This window comes from Sabethes cyaneus, chromosome 1 (genome assembly GCF_943734655.1).
Source record: "Sabethes cyaneus chromosome 1, idSabCyanKW18_F2, whole genome shotgun sequence".
Classification (NCBI taxonomy): domain Eukaryota; kingdom Metazoa; phylum Arthropoda; class Insecta; order Diptera; family Culicidae; genus Sabethes; species Sabethes cyaneus.
This window is the reverse complement of record NC_071353.1, coordinates 40,401,238-40,422,489: the sequence shown is the minus strand read 5'-3', so window position 1 is coordinate 40,422,489 and position 21,252 is coordinate 40,401,238. Positions and strand designations below refer to the sequence as shown.

At 39.9% G+C, this 21,252-nt stretch overlaps 1 protein-coding gene across 1 annotated transcript in view; it reads right to left on the bottom strand.

Annotated features, from left to right (window-relative positions):
• Positions 1-21,252, bottom strand: part of LOC128732940 (dynein beta chain, ciliary-like) — a 53,042-nt gene that overhangs the window by 18,390 nt on the left and 13,400 nt on the right. Inside the window, exons 2-12 of the mRNA XM_053826418.1 lie at positions 20,494-20,664; positions 19,930-20,018; positions 19,481-19,817; positions 19,160-19,425; positions 18,398-19,096; positions 18,047-18,341; positions 17,110-17,991; positions 16,977-17,034; positions 15,656-16,917; positions 1,681-1,710; positions 17-1,399 (exon numbers count right to left, since the gene is read on the bottom strand). Coding sequence (XP_053682393.1) covers positions 17-1,399; positions 1,681-1,710; positions 15,656-16,917; positions 16,977-17,034; positions 17,110-17,991; positions 18,047-18,341; positions 18,398-19,096; positions 19,160-19,425; positions 19,481-19,817; positions 19,930-20,018; positions 20,494-20,664 — 5,472 coding nt within the window. The remainder of the gene's footprint in view (positions 1-16; positions 1,400-1,680; positions 1,711-15,655; positions 16,918-16,976; positions 17,035-17,109; positions 17,992-18,046; positions 18,342-18,397; positions 19,097-19,159; positions 19,426-19,480; positions 19,818-19,929; positions 20,019-20,493; positions 20,665-21,252) is intronic.

The following is a 21,252-nucleotide window of genomic DNA, read 5'->3' as shown; positions in this document are numbered from 1 at the left end:
CACAATACAGACCAACCTGAGTCAACGTAATGTAGCAACGATCGGTTAGTGGTGTGATAACCAATCGCGGAGTGTTTCCCAGATATTCATAGTCGTATCGAAATTGGGCATCGCAAATGTTGGCGAAACAGTCTCCAATTTGATCATCCCAACGATGGCGCAGCTGGCTTTGCCACTGGAATGCTTGGCCAGTTTCGACCTTCTGTTGAATCATTTTTGCCACCACATCGCGCGAATGGACATCAATGGTACAGATGGTCATAATCTTTTGACGATCGCCTTGGCTCAAGTCACCGCACAGCAGAACGATAAGCGCACTCAATTGGACAATCTGCTTTTTCTGGTAGTCCTTCAGGGCATTTTCGTAACCTTCCTCCAGACGGGAGAAGGCGACGTTCACTTCCGTTGTCCACCAGATTTGTGTTGCACAGAGTGCCGGTTGAGCGGGCCAATCGAAAATCCACTGATCACGCGGTTTCTCTTCGTAGGCTACCACCGCCTGTTCGAAGAGGTCATGCAAGGTCAAACGCATTGAATCTGTCACACGGTTCAGCCAAATCTCGACCTTGCCACTACAGTCACAATCCTTCTTGAATGCAACATACTCTTCGTTCTCTTTTGAAATCATTCCAATAGCTATTTTCTTGGAGTGTTTGGTGAAGACCAGTTTTGCCAGGGAATCGTACAACTTGGTTAGGTGCTTGGCAACCAGTTCCGGTTGGTTGCCATTGGAGAGAATATCCAGCAAATCCGCAGAGGATACAAAATAGAATCTTGGATAGGCCAGCCGTTTCGTCTCCAAGTAGTCATTCAATGCCTTTTCACAAAGCACTAATTCGGATAGCAATTGCTCAAGTTTTTCGTACAATCCTTCTTTATTAGTGGCCTTCACAATATTTGGATTCGCTACCATCTCACCCAGCAGCCGCTTGAATTCTTTATCTATCCCATCGAACCGTTTCGAATCTTCCGGCAATTGACTTCGAATATCTTCAGATCCAATGAAGATACTTTCCAAGTACATCCACTTGCGTTGAACCTCAAACCAAGCCGTAATCACCTGATCCGCATTGGAAAGTGCCAACTGCCACTTGGAAACCTCCGCCAGGAAGTACGCGATATATTTGGAGGACATTAAGTTCTGCAGTTGTACTTGGTTTTCTTCTAGCATCTCGATAATCTCTTCGGACACCTTGACCAGCCTCAGTCCAGTGCGCTCGTGGGTCTCATATTCAAAGTTCAAATCCTTCCATGCCACCTCCAGATCACGCAAAACCTTCTCCATACCCATTTCCTTAACCGATTTGTCCACGATTGTTTTGACCTCTTCCTCATAGTTGTGTAGGTTTAACTCCAACAGATCGGCCAGGGTTGTTGAATCATCCATTCGAAAGCGTACCTAGGTTGTGGTAAAAAAACATATGTTATAAATTGATTAGGAAACTAATAGAAATTAAAATTCCATTCTTAAACAAGTGCACTATTACACACACGCACACAAACATTTAGAACGCAGTGAAATAAGGATCATGCGGTGAGGAAGGGGACTGGAAAACTTTCCGGAAAACCAAAGTCTACTATGGGGCTGACCAGCTCGATGAACAGTTGGTCCGGTATTATACGTGTAATGTAATTTTAAATTGCATAACTACTGAGGATAGTGTAAAAGAACCAACAAACCAGCATTTCCCTTCCATAAGTTTTCAACAGCTTAATTGCAGCATAAAATGCGAGAGGCGGCATGTAACGTAGCGAGCGTCCAGAGAAAGGATGAAAGAGGAAAAAACGCTTCTGTATAAACATGTTTACACACGAGAAACTTTGTATGCAGCGCCCCTCGTTGCCGAGGGAAAAGGTATATTCCTGCTGGTTCACTTGTCTTCCCGGCTCTATTTGTCGGGCGAAATTAAATTCTAAATAGTTGGGTACCGGGAAAAAGACAAAGAGGAACAGATAGAGAGAGAGAGACAGAGCGAGAGAGCTGTAAATATAAAAGTTTTGAGACACTCTACAAAAACGACCAGGAAGGGGCAAAAAGGCTCGCTTGAACTTTGCTTTCCGAATAAAGTCATTGAATGACAATTTGTTTCCAACCGGTTGAGCTGCAAATTTATAGTGCTCGCACAAAATCGGAGCTGTTTATTAATTGTTGTATACGAATGGAATGGCCAACAATGCTCGATTGGATGTGTAGCAGTATTGAAATTTTGGTGTCTGTCGTAGTACCAGTAAATGCTTGCTAGTTGACAACCTTTGTCGTAGAATGACTTTGTTACACGTAGACTCTATTGTACAAAATGTAATAGACACCAAAAACAGGTGGTTTTTGATTAATTAGGTATTTTAAATATATTCTTAACTAAAAGTGTACACTACTATTTTTTCATGTCATGAATGCAATAAATTAACTGTGAAAAAAGATGTGCAACAAATTGCACATGGGCCAATTGACTACTTTGCTGAGGTACGCAACTTTAGTTGTCGTACGCTGGCAGGCAACGGGTGCTGCTCAGTTCCCGTCAAGCGTTGAGTACCTAGGTTAGGGGCAGCTCAAACAGTGTCTGTCTCAAGAGTAGAATCAATATATATATAGAATGCCAGTGTCGCTGTTTTTCTATAGGACTCATTGTGGTAAACATGATGCTAACAATCTGTATCAAGTCTGTGAATCGGGAACTTCATTGTCAAAGTTGCTCATTGTTATTTATCTGTTCTTTATCTGTGCGCTGGTTGGTGCTGTCATCAGTGCGCTCATCCCTGTGTTTTAATGCCAGTGAAATGTTTTTAAACGCTCTTTTTCTTTTCGTCTGGATGAATTGAATCTCAAAACTGCGTCCTTTCGCACCGATTTTTTCAGAAATTTGAAGACAGCGAAGTTTTCAATCACATTACTTGGCAGCCATATTTGAAATTTTAAACTGGTTGTCAAAGTTTGACAATGAGATTCCCCTTTTGATGAATCTCAGGCACACACACATTTGCATATATAATGTAAATACATTATCTGAACATGTGTGATATTTACCACGCGCACTGCAGCGACACTGGCATTCTATATATATTGATTATACTGTCTCAAGGCGAGCGGTTAATAAAGAAATTTCAAGAATACCCAGATTTTTACGAGCCGTAATGGAGGATGGCATCATCCGTATTCGCAATATTTGAACACATAATCTAAGCTCAATTTTAAGTTTTAATTCAATTCTTATTTTATGCCCTATTTTAATCCCGACTTCAGGCAATTTTAAGTCTAGTTTCAAGTACAATTCCAAACACAATTTTAAGTTTATTTTAAATTAAATTAAATTTAAGTCCAATTTCAAGCTTGTTGACTAGCGTCGTACCACGAGGCAAGCAGGGAGGTTCCATATCGATTGCCAAGTCAAATTTCAAGTCTAATGTCTAATGTATTCCAACATCAAGTATAATTTCAAGACCGAAATCCAATTTAATTTTTTTGGCGTACTACGTCTTTGTTTGCTATACTGGGACTGGGTAGCACTTTGTGAAAACGAAAATAGAAGTGTAACGTTTGAATGAAAGATTTCAAATGGTAATAACTACTAAACTACTGAACGAAACTGAACAATTTATATGTCGTTGGATAGATAAAATGACCAGAATTTATGGGGTTAGAGATCAATTTTAAGGTGATACGGTACTGAATCCCAAAATGGCCGGAAAAATGGCGTCCTTGTGAGGATATAGGATGTAGGATGTCCGGCCATGTTGGATTCAGTACCGTTTCACCTTAAGGAGGGCGTAAGAGGTAGGGCTCCCATACAAATGAAAGACAAATTTCCTCAAAACTCGAAAACTAATCAAACAAGTGGAACCAAATTTGGCATGTGGAGGTTCCAGAAGACAAGATTTTTTTCTATGGTGTACTGAGACCCTTTCTCTTACTAAGAGGGGCGGGGGGTTCCCATACAAATGAAATACAAATTTCCTCATAACTTTAGAACTAATCATGCAAATGGAATCAAATTTGGCAGGTGGTGGTTTCAGAAGGCAAGAATTTTTTTTATGATGAATTGAGACCCCTCCCCTCTTTAAGAGGGGAGCTCCCATATAAATAATCCAGTAGGATTTCGAATTTGTCAACAAATGCGTGTCGCCTATGTTACCAAAATCGAGACCCTTTTTCGATATGAAAAAATTTAATGTAAATGCTTTAGAAATTGACTAAATATCATTAATCAACGATTGCAACCATTTTATGTTTAAAAAGTCCGCAAGAGCTATCCATCCGGTGCCAATAAGTTATTGGCACCCTGCGGTAAGACGTAGTCCTACGGCAATGAAAGTATTATTGTTCGGAACCCTACAATTTTTTTTTCATGAACATACTGAGGGCATCATTTTTTTGACATTTAAAACATGTATGCGGAAATTGATTGATATTTAAGCATATTTTTGGAGGTGAAATATCTTGTGTTGCCAAAAACGAATACAGTAGAGATTTCTATAACGCGGATTTGTAGAACGCGGATTTCTATAGCGCGGGTACCATGATATTTCTATAACGCGGTTTTCCGCGTATAACAAATACACGTAGCATATGGATATTGAGTTAATTGGGGCTAAACTCGAATTTTGAGCGTTTTTGAACAGATATGACCATGGTGTCTTTTAAGAAGTTGTAGGGCATATAACAGTTGACTCTCTAAGTGATATACGGAAACCACAAAGTTACGGGTTGGCCTGCTGGAGATTCCGGAATATCCGTTGAAATTATCTTATTGGTAAAGTTGGTTAAAATTGGTAAAATATTTTTGAAGTAACTAAAGTCGGGTAATTGATACGAATTAAAAACAAAGTAATAAATAAGCGACCTTAGAAAGCCATAAGGTGGTCCTCCGAAAAATTCAGAACATATCGTGAATATTTCGAGTGTAATTTGACTACACTAGAAGTATATTTCGACTATTTGTGACTCAATTTGGCCATTGGATGGTTTACCGGGAAAAAATTCGAAGCTTACCTGAAATTGGTCACTGGAAATGCAAATTTTTTTAATTTGTAACAGATCAAAATGAAATGGAATATCAGCAATCCTCAACTAAATAGGCCGCTCACGACACGACACGACTCGACATAGCCGCCAAAACGTTCACTGGAAAATTAGGATTTGCCGTCAAAGTGAACAATAAGTGAAAATTCTTGTTGAAGTCCGCGCTACAATTTGAAAAAGGTTTGTTATAAAATGTTCGCTGACAAATAAACGAGGTTATTTCGCCAGTTTGTTGAAATTTCCAATTTTGCTAGTGTAATTTGATAGATGTGGTATAGTAAACTGAACTTCCGGTAACATTTACTATACTTACAAATCTAATAGCAAATATATCAACTTTTGTATAAACTCTTCACCAAGTATTGTGCATTTCTGGGAAAATTTTAACAGAAATCTAACCATCGTAGTTAGCCATGGCCATTCCGAAATCCGCGTTGACGGTATCTAATATTTTTATGGTTTTTGCCTGAGAAAAAGTGAGAGAGAAGTGTTATTGCTTTTGTTTTCACCTTTTCCTGCACAAATTCAGAATGGGGCTTCTTGTAAGAGCGAACAGGCTACGAAAACTTTGTTGCTTTCGTCAACGCGATGAATTTATATTCCCATTTCATATTGTTCAATTCGAGGTTGGATAAACATAATTCCGAACTCAAAGAACAATTTCGCTCGTTGACCACTTTTACGGATGTTCCGTATTTGTCGGAGAATCGCATGTTGGCTTTGGAATAGCACGTATTGTTTACTTTTCTTATATTACGCCAAATAATAAGCCATAGGAACTTTAAAAAGAATTTTGAAGCTATGAGAAGACTTCACAGAAATGAAAATTTACCGGATGTTCCGGAAGCTCTGGAAGACCAAGAGGCGATTTTTTCTGTCTCACCAAGCTTCTGTAAGATGGAAAAATATATACTTGACATCTTTCCCAAAGGAACCATGGTCGTGTTGATTCGAAATTTTGTAAAATTCAGGTATAGCCCCAATTAACTCAATTTCCATATGCTACGTGTACTTGTATAACGCGCTTCTTATAACGCGGTCCCAATTACCCGCGTTATACAAATATCGACTGTACTTTTGTTGCCAAAATCGAGGCATGCCAAAATCGAACCATGCCAAATTCGAATTCCAATTGTATACACATTTCCTTATAACTTGAGAACTAATCAAGCCAATGGAACCAAATTTGGCTTATGGGGGTTATTGGAGACATGAATTTATTTTATGATGGTTTGAGGCTAGGGACTCTCATACAAATAAAACAGAAATTTTTGCGTATGAACCATATTTTCTGCTACGTAACAAGCGGTAAGCTGTGGAGCAAAAGACAGTGAATCGACCCCCCTAACTTACATGCCTGTTGCCATTCATGTCAAAAGAGAAGGACGTTCGAATGGCACGTCATATTTGCGATGAACGTGCTTTGGCTTTTAAATTCAATTAAACAATGGCACTAACAGATTCTTATAAACATACAAATGCCAGAAATGCAGTTTACAATAGTCCTTGATCAAATGAGCTGATATAGTCCTACGTCACCCTTTCGTACAACCCTTAGGGCTGTATACCTTGTAGTTTTTAATGCAGTAGGATTTCGAATTTGGTAACAAATGCGTGTCACCTATGTTGCCAAAATCGAAACCGTGCCAAAATCGAGACCCTTTTTCGATATGAAAAAATTTAATGTAAATGCTTTAGAAATTGACTAAATATCATTAATCAACGAGTGCAACCATTTTATGTTTAAAAATTCCGCCAAGAGCTATCCGTCCGGTGCAAATAAGGTATTGACACCCTGCGGTAAAACGTAGTCCTACGGCAATAAAAATATTATTGTTCGAAACCTCGAAACTTTTTTCATAAACCTTCTGAGCAGGGATGGTTCCTCCTCAGAAGAAAAAAAGAGAAGAGAAAAATTCAAACTGTGCTCAGTCTTCAACGCGATTTATTCTGCTCCGTTTCATTTTAACTTTTCTCTTTCTTGCTGAACGTACGTTGTGTGAGCAACCGCACACTGTGCTACTCATTGAGGAGAATGTTAATACACTTTGAATACGTCGATGCGATGCGCTGACGTATGACAACTATGGTTAGTTTTAACATGGGTAGTGCGTTGAGAAAAAACGACGATTGTCAGTAGCGGTCATTGCCATCAGAAAAATATTAATCCATTAACCTTCCTAGTGCATTGGGGTCGTTTTCGACCCATCGGCATACTTACAAAGCTTGATACTCAGTAACGGTACGAGCTAGAGACTTGAAATTTTCTGACTTTTCCTAACTTTGGAAAATTAGCATTGTGGGGGAGTTTCAACTTTCAGCGACATCTAGGAGAGCCACAGCAAAAAAAGTTACATATTATGCATTAAGGGTCGAAAACGACCCAAGTTTTGAAATTGCTCTCATTCATCCATTTTCAATCCGAATTTCGTTTTCTTTACCTCGTTTGAATGATATGGCCAAAAACTAGCACCCAAGGTATGTTGGGGAATATTTGTTGACTGATGGCCACTTCTGCGTCGGTTCCGGAACACCCACTACCAGGTCCCGGGGAACATTTTTATATTTTGAGATAATTCATTTTGCGGCACATCAAATCACATTGGCTTGATAAAATAAGACTAGTGGAAGTACAATGGGGACATTTTGGACCCGAATGGCCACTTCCCCATCGGTTACGGAACATCCGGTACCTGGTTTTTGAGTCCATTTTTGAATTTTAGGATGATTTCTATTGCGGCACGTCAAATTTCATCTCATTGATAACATAAGACTATTGAAAGTATAATAAACACATGTTGAAGGCAAACGGCCACATCAGCATCGGTCCTGGAACATCCGATACCCGGTTTTTGGGGACATTTTTGTATTTTAGGATAACTCATAATGCGACATATCAAATCACATCGGCTTGATAAAATAAGACTGATGGAAGTAAAACAATGTCATTTAGAAGCCAAATAGCCACTTTACCATCGGTACTGGGTCATCCGGTACCAGTTTCGGGGGACATTTTTGGCTTTTGAGATAATTCACCATGCGGCACCTCAAATCACATCGCGTTGATAAAATAACAACAATGGAAGTATAATGGGGTGTCAGTCGCATATAATCCGGTACCCGGTATTTGTAATGAACCGTAAAACGGGGTAACTCGGGGCAGATGAATTACCCTGTAATTCAAAAATGTCCCCAAAACCCGGATACCGGATAGTCCAGAACCGATGGTGAAATGGTAATTTTGGCTCCAAAATTTTTCCACTGTACTTCCATTAGTGTTATTTCATCAAGCCAATGTGATTTGATGTGGCGCATGATGAATTATCTTAACCAAAAATGTTCTCAAACCGTGCACCCGATGTTCCGGAACCGATGATGAAATGGCCATTTGTCTTCAAATGGTCCCCATAGCTCTTGTAACTGTTTTATTTGATCAAGGCGTTGTGATTTGATGTGCCGCAAAATGAATTATTTCATAATCCGAACATATCCCGCGGAACCAGGTACCGGATGTTGCGGAACCGATGGTAAAATGGCCATTTGGCTTCTAAATGACCTTATTTTATTTTCATCAGTCTTATTTAATCAAGCCGATGTGATTTGATGTGTCGCAAGATGGGTTATCCTAAAATACAAAAATGGCCCCAAAACCCGGGTACCGGATGTTCCGGGACCAATGCCGATATAGCCATTTGCCTTCAAAATGTCTTTATTATACTTTCAATAGTCTTACGTTATCAAGCTGATGTAATTTGACGTGTCGCAAGATAAATCATCCTAAAATTTAAAATTGTCCTCAAAAACCGGGTACCGGATGTTCCGGAACCAATGAGGAAATGGCCGCTTGGGTCCAAAATGTTCCCATTGTACTTCCATTAATCTTATTTTATCAAGCCAATGTGATTTGATGTGCCGCAAAATGAATTATCTCAAAATATAAAAATGTTCCCCAATGTAATGTAGTGGGTGTTCCGGAACCGACGCAGAAGTGGCCATCAGTCAACAAATATTCCCCAACATACCTTGGGTGCTAGTTTTTGGCCATAGCTTTCAAACGAGGTAAAGAAAACGAAATTCGGATTGAAAATGGATGAATGAGAGCAATTTCAAAACTTGGGTTGTTTTCGACCCTTAATGCATAATATGTAACTTTTTTCTAATGCATTAGGAAGGTTAATGCAGTTGAATCATGATTCTTACATTTAGTGTATTCAGTTGAGTTTGGCTGCCCGTGAACGCAACTGCATCATATAGTTAGGCATGTCACAACGGCAACTGTGCGAAAAATGTTATTTAGATATGACATCATTTGAATTCCCATGCATTTGCTTCTTGACGCGCACCAACAGGAAAGTCCCATTATAAACAAAGGTAATTCTCCGCTAAGATTCAAAATTTAACGACTTTTGATCGTCTTGACGCCTCTGAGTCTATAGTTGCTGTACGCGGCACGGTTGTTTTGTTTTCACGTTTACTGCTGTAGCTACCGAGAGGACCGGGAGCAAAACCGAAAGTTGCTCATATAAAGAGCGCATTAGGAAGTTTTTCTGCGCGTCAGTTTTTCTCATTATGTTTAGTCTGTTTCTCATTGTGTGGATTTATTTCTCATTTCTGAAAGCAGTTCTGCTCATTGCGTTGAACCAAAAAAGTTGCACTTTTTGCACAATGAGTGAGGAAATAACAAGCCTGCTTCTGAGGGCATCATTTTTTCGTCATTTTAGGCATGTATGCAGAAACTGGTTGATATTTAAGCATATTTTTGTAAGTGAAATAGCTTGTGTTGCCAAAAACGAATACTTTTGTTGCCAAAATCGAGGCATGCCAAAATCGAAATCCAACTGTATTTCTTTATTGTTTGTCAATTTACAACTCTTTTTATGATAAAATATTCATAACATCTTTGTTGTTCGTGAGTTATGGTCGAAAAACTCGGATTCAAAAATTCATATCTCATTAACCAAAAAATGTAGCGCAAACAGTTTCCTATAAAAATGTAAGTAAATTTTCTTAGTTTATTCAAAGATTGCTTACCGATCGATCTAGAAGCAGTCCGTCTCTTGCTGCTCTCCAGAAAAAGAACCAAAAAGAGGAAAAATAAGGCGGAAGGAGAAAAAACGGAGAAGAGTACGAAGGAAAACGTGTCAAAAATTGGGCAGATGAGTTATAAAAAGAGGCAACAGAGAGAAAGAGAGAAGAAAAAAACCGGCATGTAAAATGTTTTTATGTCCAAAAACGGAAGAAAAAAAAAATGAGAAAAAACTATAAGGTATACAGCCCGAACGGTTGTACGAAAGGGTGACGTGGGACTATATCAGATCATTAGATCAAAAACAAATGTAAACTGCATTTCTGGCATATGTATATATAAAAGAATCTGTGAGTGCCATTGTTTAGGTGAATGTTTGAAAAAAAAGAGCGAAATATTCCGATTCAATTCTTCATTGAATGCAATGGTGACTTTGAAAATGCGTGGACGCGGGTTCATAAGTACAACGCCTGCAACTATTGAGACGAAAAGATTTCTTTCAAAAATCACTTTTGTGCATCATAAAGGTTGAAATAGTAATGAATGACCAGCCTACAGATTATTGTATTAAATATGATTATGCGTAGCTTGATATGTTTCCAAAATCTTACTTTAACTTACTCGTGGCCTTCAAAAGGGCCATTGGTTACAAATAACATTAAACTCAAAACACGTTCATCGCAAATATGCCACGTCGATTAACTGTCTCTTGCACCTAGAAGGTCTTACTAGTTTACTTCCACAGCTTACAGCTTGTTACATAGCAGAAAATATGGCGCATACGCAAAAATTTCTGTTTTGTTTGTATGAGAGTCCTTATCCTCTTGCCACAGGGGTGAGGGGTCTCAAACCATCATAAAATAAATTCATGCCACCAAAAAACCCCACAAGCCAAATTTGGTTCCATTTGCTTGATTAGTTCTCGATTTATAAGGAAATTTGTATTTCATTTGCATGGAATCCCCCCTTCTTAAAGATCCCAAGTAACAATTCAAAGCTACTTGGTTTTACTTGAATTTTATAAAGGTTTTATTGCGGTATGAATCATTACCACTGGATTTATGGTGGTATTGCGCAATAGCAAGAGGATACGAGTCCAAACCCACTTATAGCTAGAAAACCATAATAAAACTGTTAATAAAACGAATTTATTGTGGTTGCTTATATTACCACGTTAAAACTTGTTGGCTGCACCACGTCTGCTATAAACTTACCATAAGTGTGGCGTAGCAACACAAAATGGCGCACCAATCGAAATTGATCTTATCACGGTTACTTGTCAAACCGCAATAAATCTGTCAGTTTTATAGAGCTATTAAAATGGTACCACCCTAACCAAACAGTTTTTTTGCTGCTATTATGAAGAATACCAAAGTTCAACACCAAAATCATTTTTTTATGCGAAGCCATATTGCCATATTCTAGTATTTTGTTTTAGCTCGCAAACAACAATTCATCAAAGCAAAGTATTTTGCAGAAAGAAGGTCATTATCAATCGGTTTTCCTGTCAGAGGAAGCAACTAAAATGATTTTGCTAGAAATTGAGATTGACTAACTGAATATTTTCAATTTGTTAAAACAACCAGTTTTCGAAAATATCAAAATGCATATCAAAATGCACGATGAAATTAAATGCGCACATAGTACAAACCAACGAAATGGCTTAAAATTAATAAATATTCTATGGGATATTTTATTCTGGTAGCTATAAACCAAATCGTTCAGAATGATCTGTCAGTAAAACTAAAACTTTTCTGCTCACGGATATATTTTCAAGTTGACAAAGCTACCGAACTTATCTGGCGTTTGCAAGTAAAGCGAAAAGCAAAAAGCGAAAAGCATAAAGCGAAAAGCAAAAAGCGAAAAGCTTTTTTAAATTATGGCGATGGCTGTCGTCAAGTAGCGAAAGCTTAATCGGTTTTATTGCTGCTTTTAGCAGAGCGTGATACGACTACTTGAGTTTATAGCCTGATTCTTATAGCGGTTATGAAAACATTCTGAGGCGTGGGCCACTTGGTCAGAAAGCAGTTTTATAGCGGTCATCAGAAAGTTCTGGTGGAGCTCATAGTTTTATTAGCGGTTTTATGAAATTGGTCATGAAAACCGCTATACGAACGTAATAAAACTTGGAATTGTTACTTGGGATGGCTAAGGTCCTAATGCACCATAGAAACAATTCCTGGCTTCAAAAACCCCCACATGCCAAATTTGGTTCCATTTGTTTGATTAGTTCTTAAGTTATGAGCAAATTTGAATTTCATTTGTATGGGAGCCCCCCCCCCTCTTAGAAGGGGAAGGGGTCCCAGTACACCATAGAAAAAATTCCCGCCTTTTAAAACTCCCACATGCAAAATTTAATTCCATTTGCTTGATCAGTTTTTGAGTTTTGAGGAAATTTGTGTTTCATTTGTATAGGAGTCCCCCCTCATACCCTCTTCATAATTGCTGGTCATTTTATCTATCCAACGACATATAAATTGTTCGGTTTTGTTTAGTAGTTTAGTAGTTATTACCATTTGAAATCTTTAATCCAAAATTTCCACTTCTATTTTCGTTTTCATAAAGTGCTACCCAGTCCCACCATAGTAAACAAAGACGTATTTTTACTTCAAAAGAAGGAACAATCCTAAAGAAAATGAAGAACATTCGGATAAACTGGACAGAAAGAAAGAAAACATGGGAGTACGAAGGAGAAAAAACGGTACATGAGAAGGAGAAAAGAAAAGGATATAATACGGTGGCAGGAGAATGGAGAAAAGAGGACAGAAAAACAGAAAAAACAGGTCCGAAATGAAAATAAAATGTGGAGAAGAAAACGAAAAGTGGAGATAAAACGAATAAAATGGAAAAGAAAAACAGTGCGTAACTGAAAAGAAGGACGACATACGAAAAAAACGAAGCGGGAAGGATAGAAAAGGAGTTAAAAAGCGAAGCATACGACAACCGTAATAAACATTAAAAAGTCTGAACGGGGCGGAAAACAACAGAGAACGATACCGGAAAAGAGGAGAACGGTGCAAAAACGGTAGAATAAAAAAAAACGAAGCAAAGGTAATTTAGGACTTCATTAAAGGGTGAACAATGGGACAGGAAAAGCAGGCAAAATGAAACAAGGTCAAGGCAAGCACGAGAGAGAAACGGGACAAGAAGGGAATACGGAAATAGAGAAACCAAAAAGGAGAAGAATAAGAAGAGAAAAAAGTGATAGAAGCAACGAGAAAACGAGGTCAAAAAAAAAACAAACAAACAAAACGAACTTAGGGAAAAGGTTAAACGGAATATATAAAGACGAAAAACGGAAATCCGAGCAAAACCGAAGAGGAATAGGAAAATAGGCGGCAGAAAAAGAATAGAAAGATCGAAAGCTGTAAAACGGGGAATCAATGAAAGAAAAACGGCACAGACGAAGACGAAAAACGAGACGGAAAGGAGATAAAAAAATAGAACAATATGAAAACTGGAAATGAAAACAGAAGTAAGACAAGTTCTCTGTAAATGGAAAAACGAGGCGAAAAAAAGGAAAAACAGAAATATAATGACAAATTCATAACAAATGTAGAAAATCTGAAGAAAATTACTGCAAAGGCTCTTTGTCTTCGGATTACTGACTGAGGGGAGATGTCGATTGCAGCTCTTTCTTAAGATAGACATTCATGTTCCCCGAAGGCAGCTCCGAAATCGTATCCTACTGTGGCAGCCCTCCCGTCGCGCAAACTACGGAAACAACAAATCTTGGGCCATGTGTTGCCGTGTTTTCAATGAAGTTGGTAAAGCTTATGATTTTCAACTAAGTAAGACTGTTTATAGCTGTAAATTCCAAACATTTGTTTAGTAAATTGTCTGTGCAACTATGTTGAAGATGCAATAAATTAATAAAATGAAAACGGAACAACGAAACGGTTAACGTAGAACAGAAAAAAGGTATACCAGAAAAAAGAGGAAAAACGGATGGCAAGTGGTAGAAAAATCCAAGAAAATGGTATAGAAAAGGAAAAACGGAATGGAACAAAAAGTTAAAAAATAGAACTGGAACAGAGAAAAAGCGAAGAAAAGAAGTAAAACGTAATTTCAAGTAAAACTTCTTGTCTAATTTCGTGTCCAAGTTCCGTAAACGTACCTAATTCTGCGCACCCCATATCTCAGTCGAAACTTTCAAATTCCTGCAAATTTTTATCTTAATCAACACATCTAAGAATATATGTGTGCATACTCTCATAGTACATGAATACTCCGATTTTTAAGATAAATATGTGGTGCCCAGAATGACGTATTTTTTCGTCTCGTTTTTGTCTCCAAAACGACTACGCACAGTAAAAGTTTTTCGCCCGGTGTCGGTCCGACGCAATCCAAATGTTCGTTTGTGTTGGACAGTGTCTGATCGACTGTTTTCAAACACATTTAACGGTTGTTTTTTTGTAGTATTGAATCATACGATAGCGTGGTTGCTTTTCGTTAGTGTGGTGACTGCTAGTCGATTGACTGTTTTGCAATTATTCGCTGCGGTAAAGGTAACTTGATCGCAACGAAAATGCAAAAATAAATCAGAACGCATTCATTCTGCTGTATTATTGCAGGTATGACTGAGTGAACTGCTGGTTGTGTTATGCACAGTTTTCGTATTCCACCTGTGAATCTGAACACTAACGAAAAGCAACCAGCCTGTCGTGTGATTCAATACTACTAAAACCCGCAACATGCGCATGCAATCACTACATGTGAGGCCACATGAATTGTAAGTGGTAGTCTTCGCAAGCGGCCGATTGATTGGATTCAAAAACCAGTCAAATGATCGTTTTCGAAGCGTAAGTTGAATGCTGAGAGCGTACGCATTCACGCAACTATGATGATTCGATCACTTTGACTTAATTTTGATTCATTTGACAGTACCGTGCGCCGAGCAAAATTTGACCACATGCGATCCCTTTTTAAGCCCAGCTTAGAACCCTCTTTAACCAGGTCGACCATTTTAAACAACTGATCCGTTATTGGGGATTGCCGAGCAAACTGACGTGACTTATCAAAACATTTTTGCAGCGAGTAACGTGTTTCGTGCACCGAACTGGAAGTATACTTGGGATTACTGGTATCCGCACATTTAAGCTAGATATCGGGGTAACTTTGCCTTTCGCAAGACGCTACGATTCAGAACCCCACCGACATCAGGTACAGGGGAGCCCAACGTGCGAGATGGTTCGACTAGGTCCAAGGCAACTTGCAACTTCTGAGACGCCTGGGAAATAGGCCATAGCCCAAGTTTGTTTGAGTTAAAAAATTTCATTTACAGTACTGGATATTCGTTTAAACTGAACAAACAACTTTAGATAGTCTGATAATTCCTGAGAATTGATGACAAACATAAAAATTATTCACTTTTCCAAACCCTTACAGTGTTGTATCGATGTTAGATAAATCAGTAGGCCTCGTGAGCATGATTTTGAATAAACATAACTATCTTATGCTACTTTAAAAGAACAAGTACCATCCCCAAATCTCTGAAATCTAAACTATACACAAATCGAAAGCTGAATCCTGAAGTCCTGAAAAGGTACAGAATGTAAACTCATATGTTAGAGCAAATGCCAATCTCAGCAGACTGTCAAAACATCTCTTACCTTGGTAGCATGCATCAGCTCGATCCAGTGGCGTTCTCGTATCGCCGGATTTTGCAGCTCCGTTATAGCACGCAGCGAAGTCAGCAAATTCTTCAGTACTGCCTCTACATGCAAGTACGGATTCCACGAGCGCATATCTTTGTCCAGTTGGCGAATCTGCTTGCCGTAGTTCTTGCACTCCACCTCCATCGCTTCGACGTCGATCTTCTTCCATGGGGTCTTTTTCCAGTCGTTAACGCACGATTCCACCGCATAGACGAAGTCCCAGATCTGTTTGATCATGCGGATCTCCTTCCGGCATAGGCGCATCTTGTTGTCGTCCGGAGGATTCAGCTCGAACAGCGCAGCCGAGTCGCACAGGTTTTTCATCTGTGTTTCCATTATGTTCAGCTCCAGGTTGACCTGATTGCACATCTGGTACACGTTTTCACAGGGAACCTTGAAGAAGGGTAACTTCTTGAAGCCTTCCCTGTACAACTTGGAACGGATGTCGAACAATGTTATTCGCTTTTTAATCAGGTCCACCTGGTAGGACTGCGCCGGAGCTATTTTCTCGCGAACTTTTGAAGCCGTTTTCTTTACATGCAACCATCGCTCCGGAAGTTCGGCAAATTGTTTGTAGACGTTCTCATCGAACTCCACATTATAACCCTTCAGAAGATCCACGGTAGCCTTCAACGGTTCAAACATGTTGTCGTAGGTATTTTCACGTTCTTTAAGCTTGTTTAGTGCCGACAAGATTTTCAACAGTGTAGGGAAGTCTTCTTCGGACACTTCCAGAACAAATATTTCATCGCACTCGTTCGCAAAATCTTCCAGATCCTGCAGGCTGTTGACCACTTTATCAATTAAGTTTTTCTTGAAAAGATTGGACCACTTGCTGATCTCTAGCAGCAGCACAGTCTTGAAGTGTCGCAGGTCGATCGACAGCCAAACGTCGAACACCTCGAATATGTTCATGTTGACAAAAATCTTATCGTATAAGTCGTAATAGCTGTCGATTTGGATCTTGAACTGATCCAGGGTAGGGGCAACTTCACGCAGCGGAGTATCGGCGGAAAGCAGCATCTCCATTTCATCCGGAGTTAGGGGCCGTCCGTACTTCAAGAACTGCTCAAGCACACTCTGCCTGTCATCCAGCCAGAGATAGTTGTAGTCGTCGAAACGTTGTGTGTAGTCTTCCGCTTCTCGAATGGTTTGAATAACGCGATTGATTATGGAATCTTTCATGCGTTCAATTTCCAGTTCGTTATCAAGGTGATCTGAAAGAAACAGTGATGTTGAGGAATTGATTGAGATTCAGAAGGAGGAATCAACTCACCTAAATACGTGGATAATGTGGAATCGCCAATATTAGCAGATCCGTGGGACTCCGGTGGCTGGTCAATGTCGATTTCCAGGGGTTGGACGGTATCGTCAATTTCAATAGAGCTCTTGATTTTCAACGGTTGAACAACCCGGGGAATCGCACTCATGCAGTAAATGTCAGTCAAAAGACCTTCTACCAACGACAGGAATCCTTGTGTGTCGAAGGGATCCAGCGTTGGAACGAACTTTGTCTTGGGAGGGTGCAGCTCGTACTTGATTTCGAAGATAGGAGCATTGTGATCCAGGCGATTCTCCATCTCGAATTTAATGTATCGTATGCTGGTATGAATCGCTTCTAAAATCTCCTTGGAAACTAGAGAATCTACGTATTCCTGGTAAGGTTTAAAAAGTGCCATCTGTGAAGCGGTGCGCGCTAATTCGGAATGCTCCAGAGACGATCCTGCTTCTACAGCGTCCGTTTGAGAGCTGGTACCTGCTTCTTCGGTTTTTAGCTCTACGGAAGATTTCTTTATCACTTGCAATGATTCGGTGGTTGTCTTGACTGACATTTCTGAGGTGAGTTTTTCTTCAGATTCCACAAAAATATCGAAGTAATATCGGAAATTCTGATCCATAGCAATATCAATCAACTTTTTGGTATCGAAACAGGCTTCCAAACGGCGCCGCACCTTCTCGGGTCTGTCTTCAATATCCAGCAATCCATCAACCCCACCATCCTTTCGCTGGTACATTGGAACCTGACCCCAACTACGTATACTGTTTTTAATCTTGTTGATATTGTTTTGTGCATTCAGTACACGGGAGTGCAGATTCTTCAGTTTGCTGTAGAATTCGTCGATAAATCCTGCCTCATAGTTATTCCAGTCTATTTTCCCCGAGCAAGCCTTTTCGATAATGTTATCAATCTCGGCAATCTCTTTCTGAATCAACTCTCTCTCGCAGGGAACACAGTTCTCGATTATTTCATTGTACCACTCGACTATTCGCATCAGTTTCATTCGAGCTTGCTGAAATTTAGAAGTATTAAATTGTATTCAAAAACGAGACTACAGTAGAAATCACCCAAATAGCTTCCTCCAGGTCGGAAAACTTCAGTGCCATCTCCGGGATGTTTGTCAGACCCATTCGCTTCATATAGCGAATCTCAAGCAAAATCATAACCAAAACGTGATTAAAGTTCATCTCCAGTAGACTGCTCTCATTGCGAATCAGCAGCGGTTTGCTCATGTGCAAAGTAATCTTCTTACTGACCCCTGAGGACCAATCACGGAACAGTTTTGCTTCGAATGTTTCAAGTAGTCGCAACATTTCCTGAAAGTTTTTCATCACAAATTCATCATCGTCCTCCTTGAAGAGTCTGTTGAAAAAAAAATTGTTAGTTTCGCAGTAATGGAGCATATTTTATCGACTTACGGAAACTCCACCATGCCCAAATCGTTAATGGGTTTCGTGATTCGATCGCGCAACTTATGAATCCATAGAATTGCTCCGGCAACTGGAGGAAAGTTTCGGTCAATTGGAATCCCATCCAGTCCGTGTTGATTGAAAGCATCGCAGCCTTCGTCGAAGATACGTTTGACGATGTTCAGATCATTATTGTACAAATGCACAATGTTGGTAATCTTCCGATGAATATCAGGTAGAATCAGCTCTCGGTTCAGAAGAGTTCCCGCTATTTGCACCAGCTTCATAAGCTGCTCTACGTTGTAACACTCGTCGAATGCAAGCACAAATTGAGCTGTTAACTTCCTTTCGAGCACGTCAGATTTCTCCTGATACTTTGCCAAATCGCGTTCGAATGACTTTTCGGCGGGATCCGGATCGAGTGGGTCGTATTGAATGAGACCCCAGCGCAGATACAGTTTATTGAAATCTTCGTAAACTTCCTGGATTTTACGACTGATAGCTCTTCCACGAAGTCCTCCAATTTCGACCTTTTCCAGTTTACGAAATTCCGTCGCCGTATAAAAGATATCCTTGATCTGACCCAGTCGGGATAGGAACAGATCCAGTCGGTCAAAAATCGTTTGTAGATGAAACGTCCAGTAGGTTGGTTGAGTGCTGAGTTGACGGAATTCGTCAAGCCGTGCGCGGAAATCGTGAAACTGTTCTCTGTGAAGTAGTTAAGTAGATGCAGGTGGCTGCGCTGATAAAGCTTGATTTCCGGGTACTTACTTATAGTAAACTAGAATGTCTATGACGTTGCTGATCTTCAGTAAACACTCGTCCGGTTCACCTTGAAACAGTGATCCTGGATCCAAGCACTTGCTTGCTTCCGCAATCATCATGTTACTGATCATTTTAAATAGAATCATCATGCGTGCGTTGCTTCCGTAGTAGAACGATTTAGCCCACAGAAGACACACGCAGTGCAGCATTGGAGCGATTGCTTCTAGTGAATCGGTAAAGTCTGTACTCTCGAACGTCTCGAAGTGCTTGCGCTAGAATTTCATCAGATGAAAGAATAGTAGCAGCAAAAATTCAAACAATACTTACCAGAGGCTTCAAGTGCAGCGTAATATCATCCGCTTCGTGAACGGCCTGGACAACACTTTGGAAGGTTGATTTAAAGGAAGAAAAATACACCGAATCGATACCCTCTAGAATGACACCAATCTGTCGAACTCGCGGCTCCAGCAGCTGGCTGTAGATGTTCCGCAGATTACTTTGCCGTGCGTCCCAAAAGATGATCTCCTCCAGGGGCGACGGATGATGCCCGTCTTTGAAGATCGAAGTCGAGTCCTCTTTGAGGACGTCGTTGATCTGGTAGGCCCATTTAATCACAATACCCTCCAGGGAGTTTTTCATTTTAAGCGAGCAGAGGTCGGGGTTGCTGCCACGAAACATTGTTAATAGGTTTATTGGCACGCGTTGCTCAACAAAATTAATCGATAATTTTAAAACGAACTTCAACAATAATACTGAACTCGGTCTGATGTACTTACCCGTCGGCAATCTGCTGACCAACGCTCTCCACCTCTCCGATGGATATCGGCATGGGCAGCAGAGTTTGATTAATGATGTTGCCCTTAACCTGCAAGGAAAGGGAGCAAGAGCGAAAAAAAAAATGATTTTATTATTCGCAGTATAATTCACCACAGCAGGGATAGTAACGCTTCCGGTAGACAGCCAAGTTGAATGAAGGAATTTGAATTCGAACAATTTTCCCTTCGACAGGAGCTTTTGTTCGAACTCATCGACCTTCACGGTTCAGAGTCGTACGAAGCGCTACGTGGCGGTTTCGGTTATTATTGGCGCTTACTATCTGCACAATCAAGTGTGGATTTGTACGCTAATGACCTCTTCTCACGAACGATTCCCACCCGACGATGGAACTTCCGTGACCCGGTAATGATGATAGTAAATTTGCACCTCGACATTTGTGCGGCGTTTGGCGGGCAAAAAAAATACCGAAAAGCACTCTGACGAATCTGTACTGCGTGTCAATTGTATTTTTTCTTGTCTATTTCGGGACTCTTTTTATCATCCAACCATTGACTGCTAATTACCTCAGTAATGATGTTCCGCAGGTCCTGGAAATGGCTGTCCACGTCCTTTTTGATTACATCCGGCCAGCCTTCCTGGTTACGCGGGTTGCTGATAATCGGGTAAAAAACCTCATCCACTATAGTAGCAAGGTCATCGATTGGGCTCGCCGATAGGTCGCCGTACATAATTTGCTTCGTTTGGTTGGGGGTGGGAACGAGAAGAAAAAGAAAGGCTGCGATTAGATAGGGTCGCCTTATAGAAGCCTTAGCCTTCGTTGACAGTGAAACTCACTAATGGGCGCAAATTAGTACTCTCGAAAATATCCTACGCTGTTGTTGAGATTAAACCTTCTGTGATGTGGCAAATTAGTGCTATCATGCAATTAGGTACCGTGTGTATTCAGCAATATTTGACAACGACTTTAACAGTTTTATTATGCATAATTACCATACAAATTTATGTATGTATTTTATTGCAATAGGAGTGTTATCGTGCTTCTTATATTTAATTTCCTAGGAAAATATAATATAGTCATAGTTTAGTTTAGTTTTTCATAATATGGCTTCATTGTTTCTATTTCACAGCACAGTTAAACTGTTAAACAACTGATGATTGAAATGTCGAAATGGTGAAGCAGAAATGAACTTCTACTAAGAATTTTATTTTTAATTTATTATACAGCAGTCCCCTTAATATGACGGTTTTAAATAAGAACTTTTTTATTACGGACGGTCTCGAGTGATTTCATTTAGGTGGTCGAATGCCCTTCCCGAGTAGCA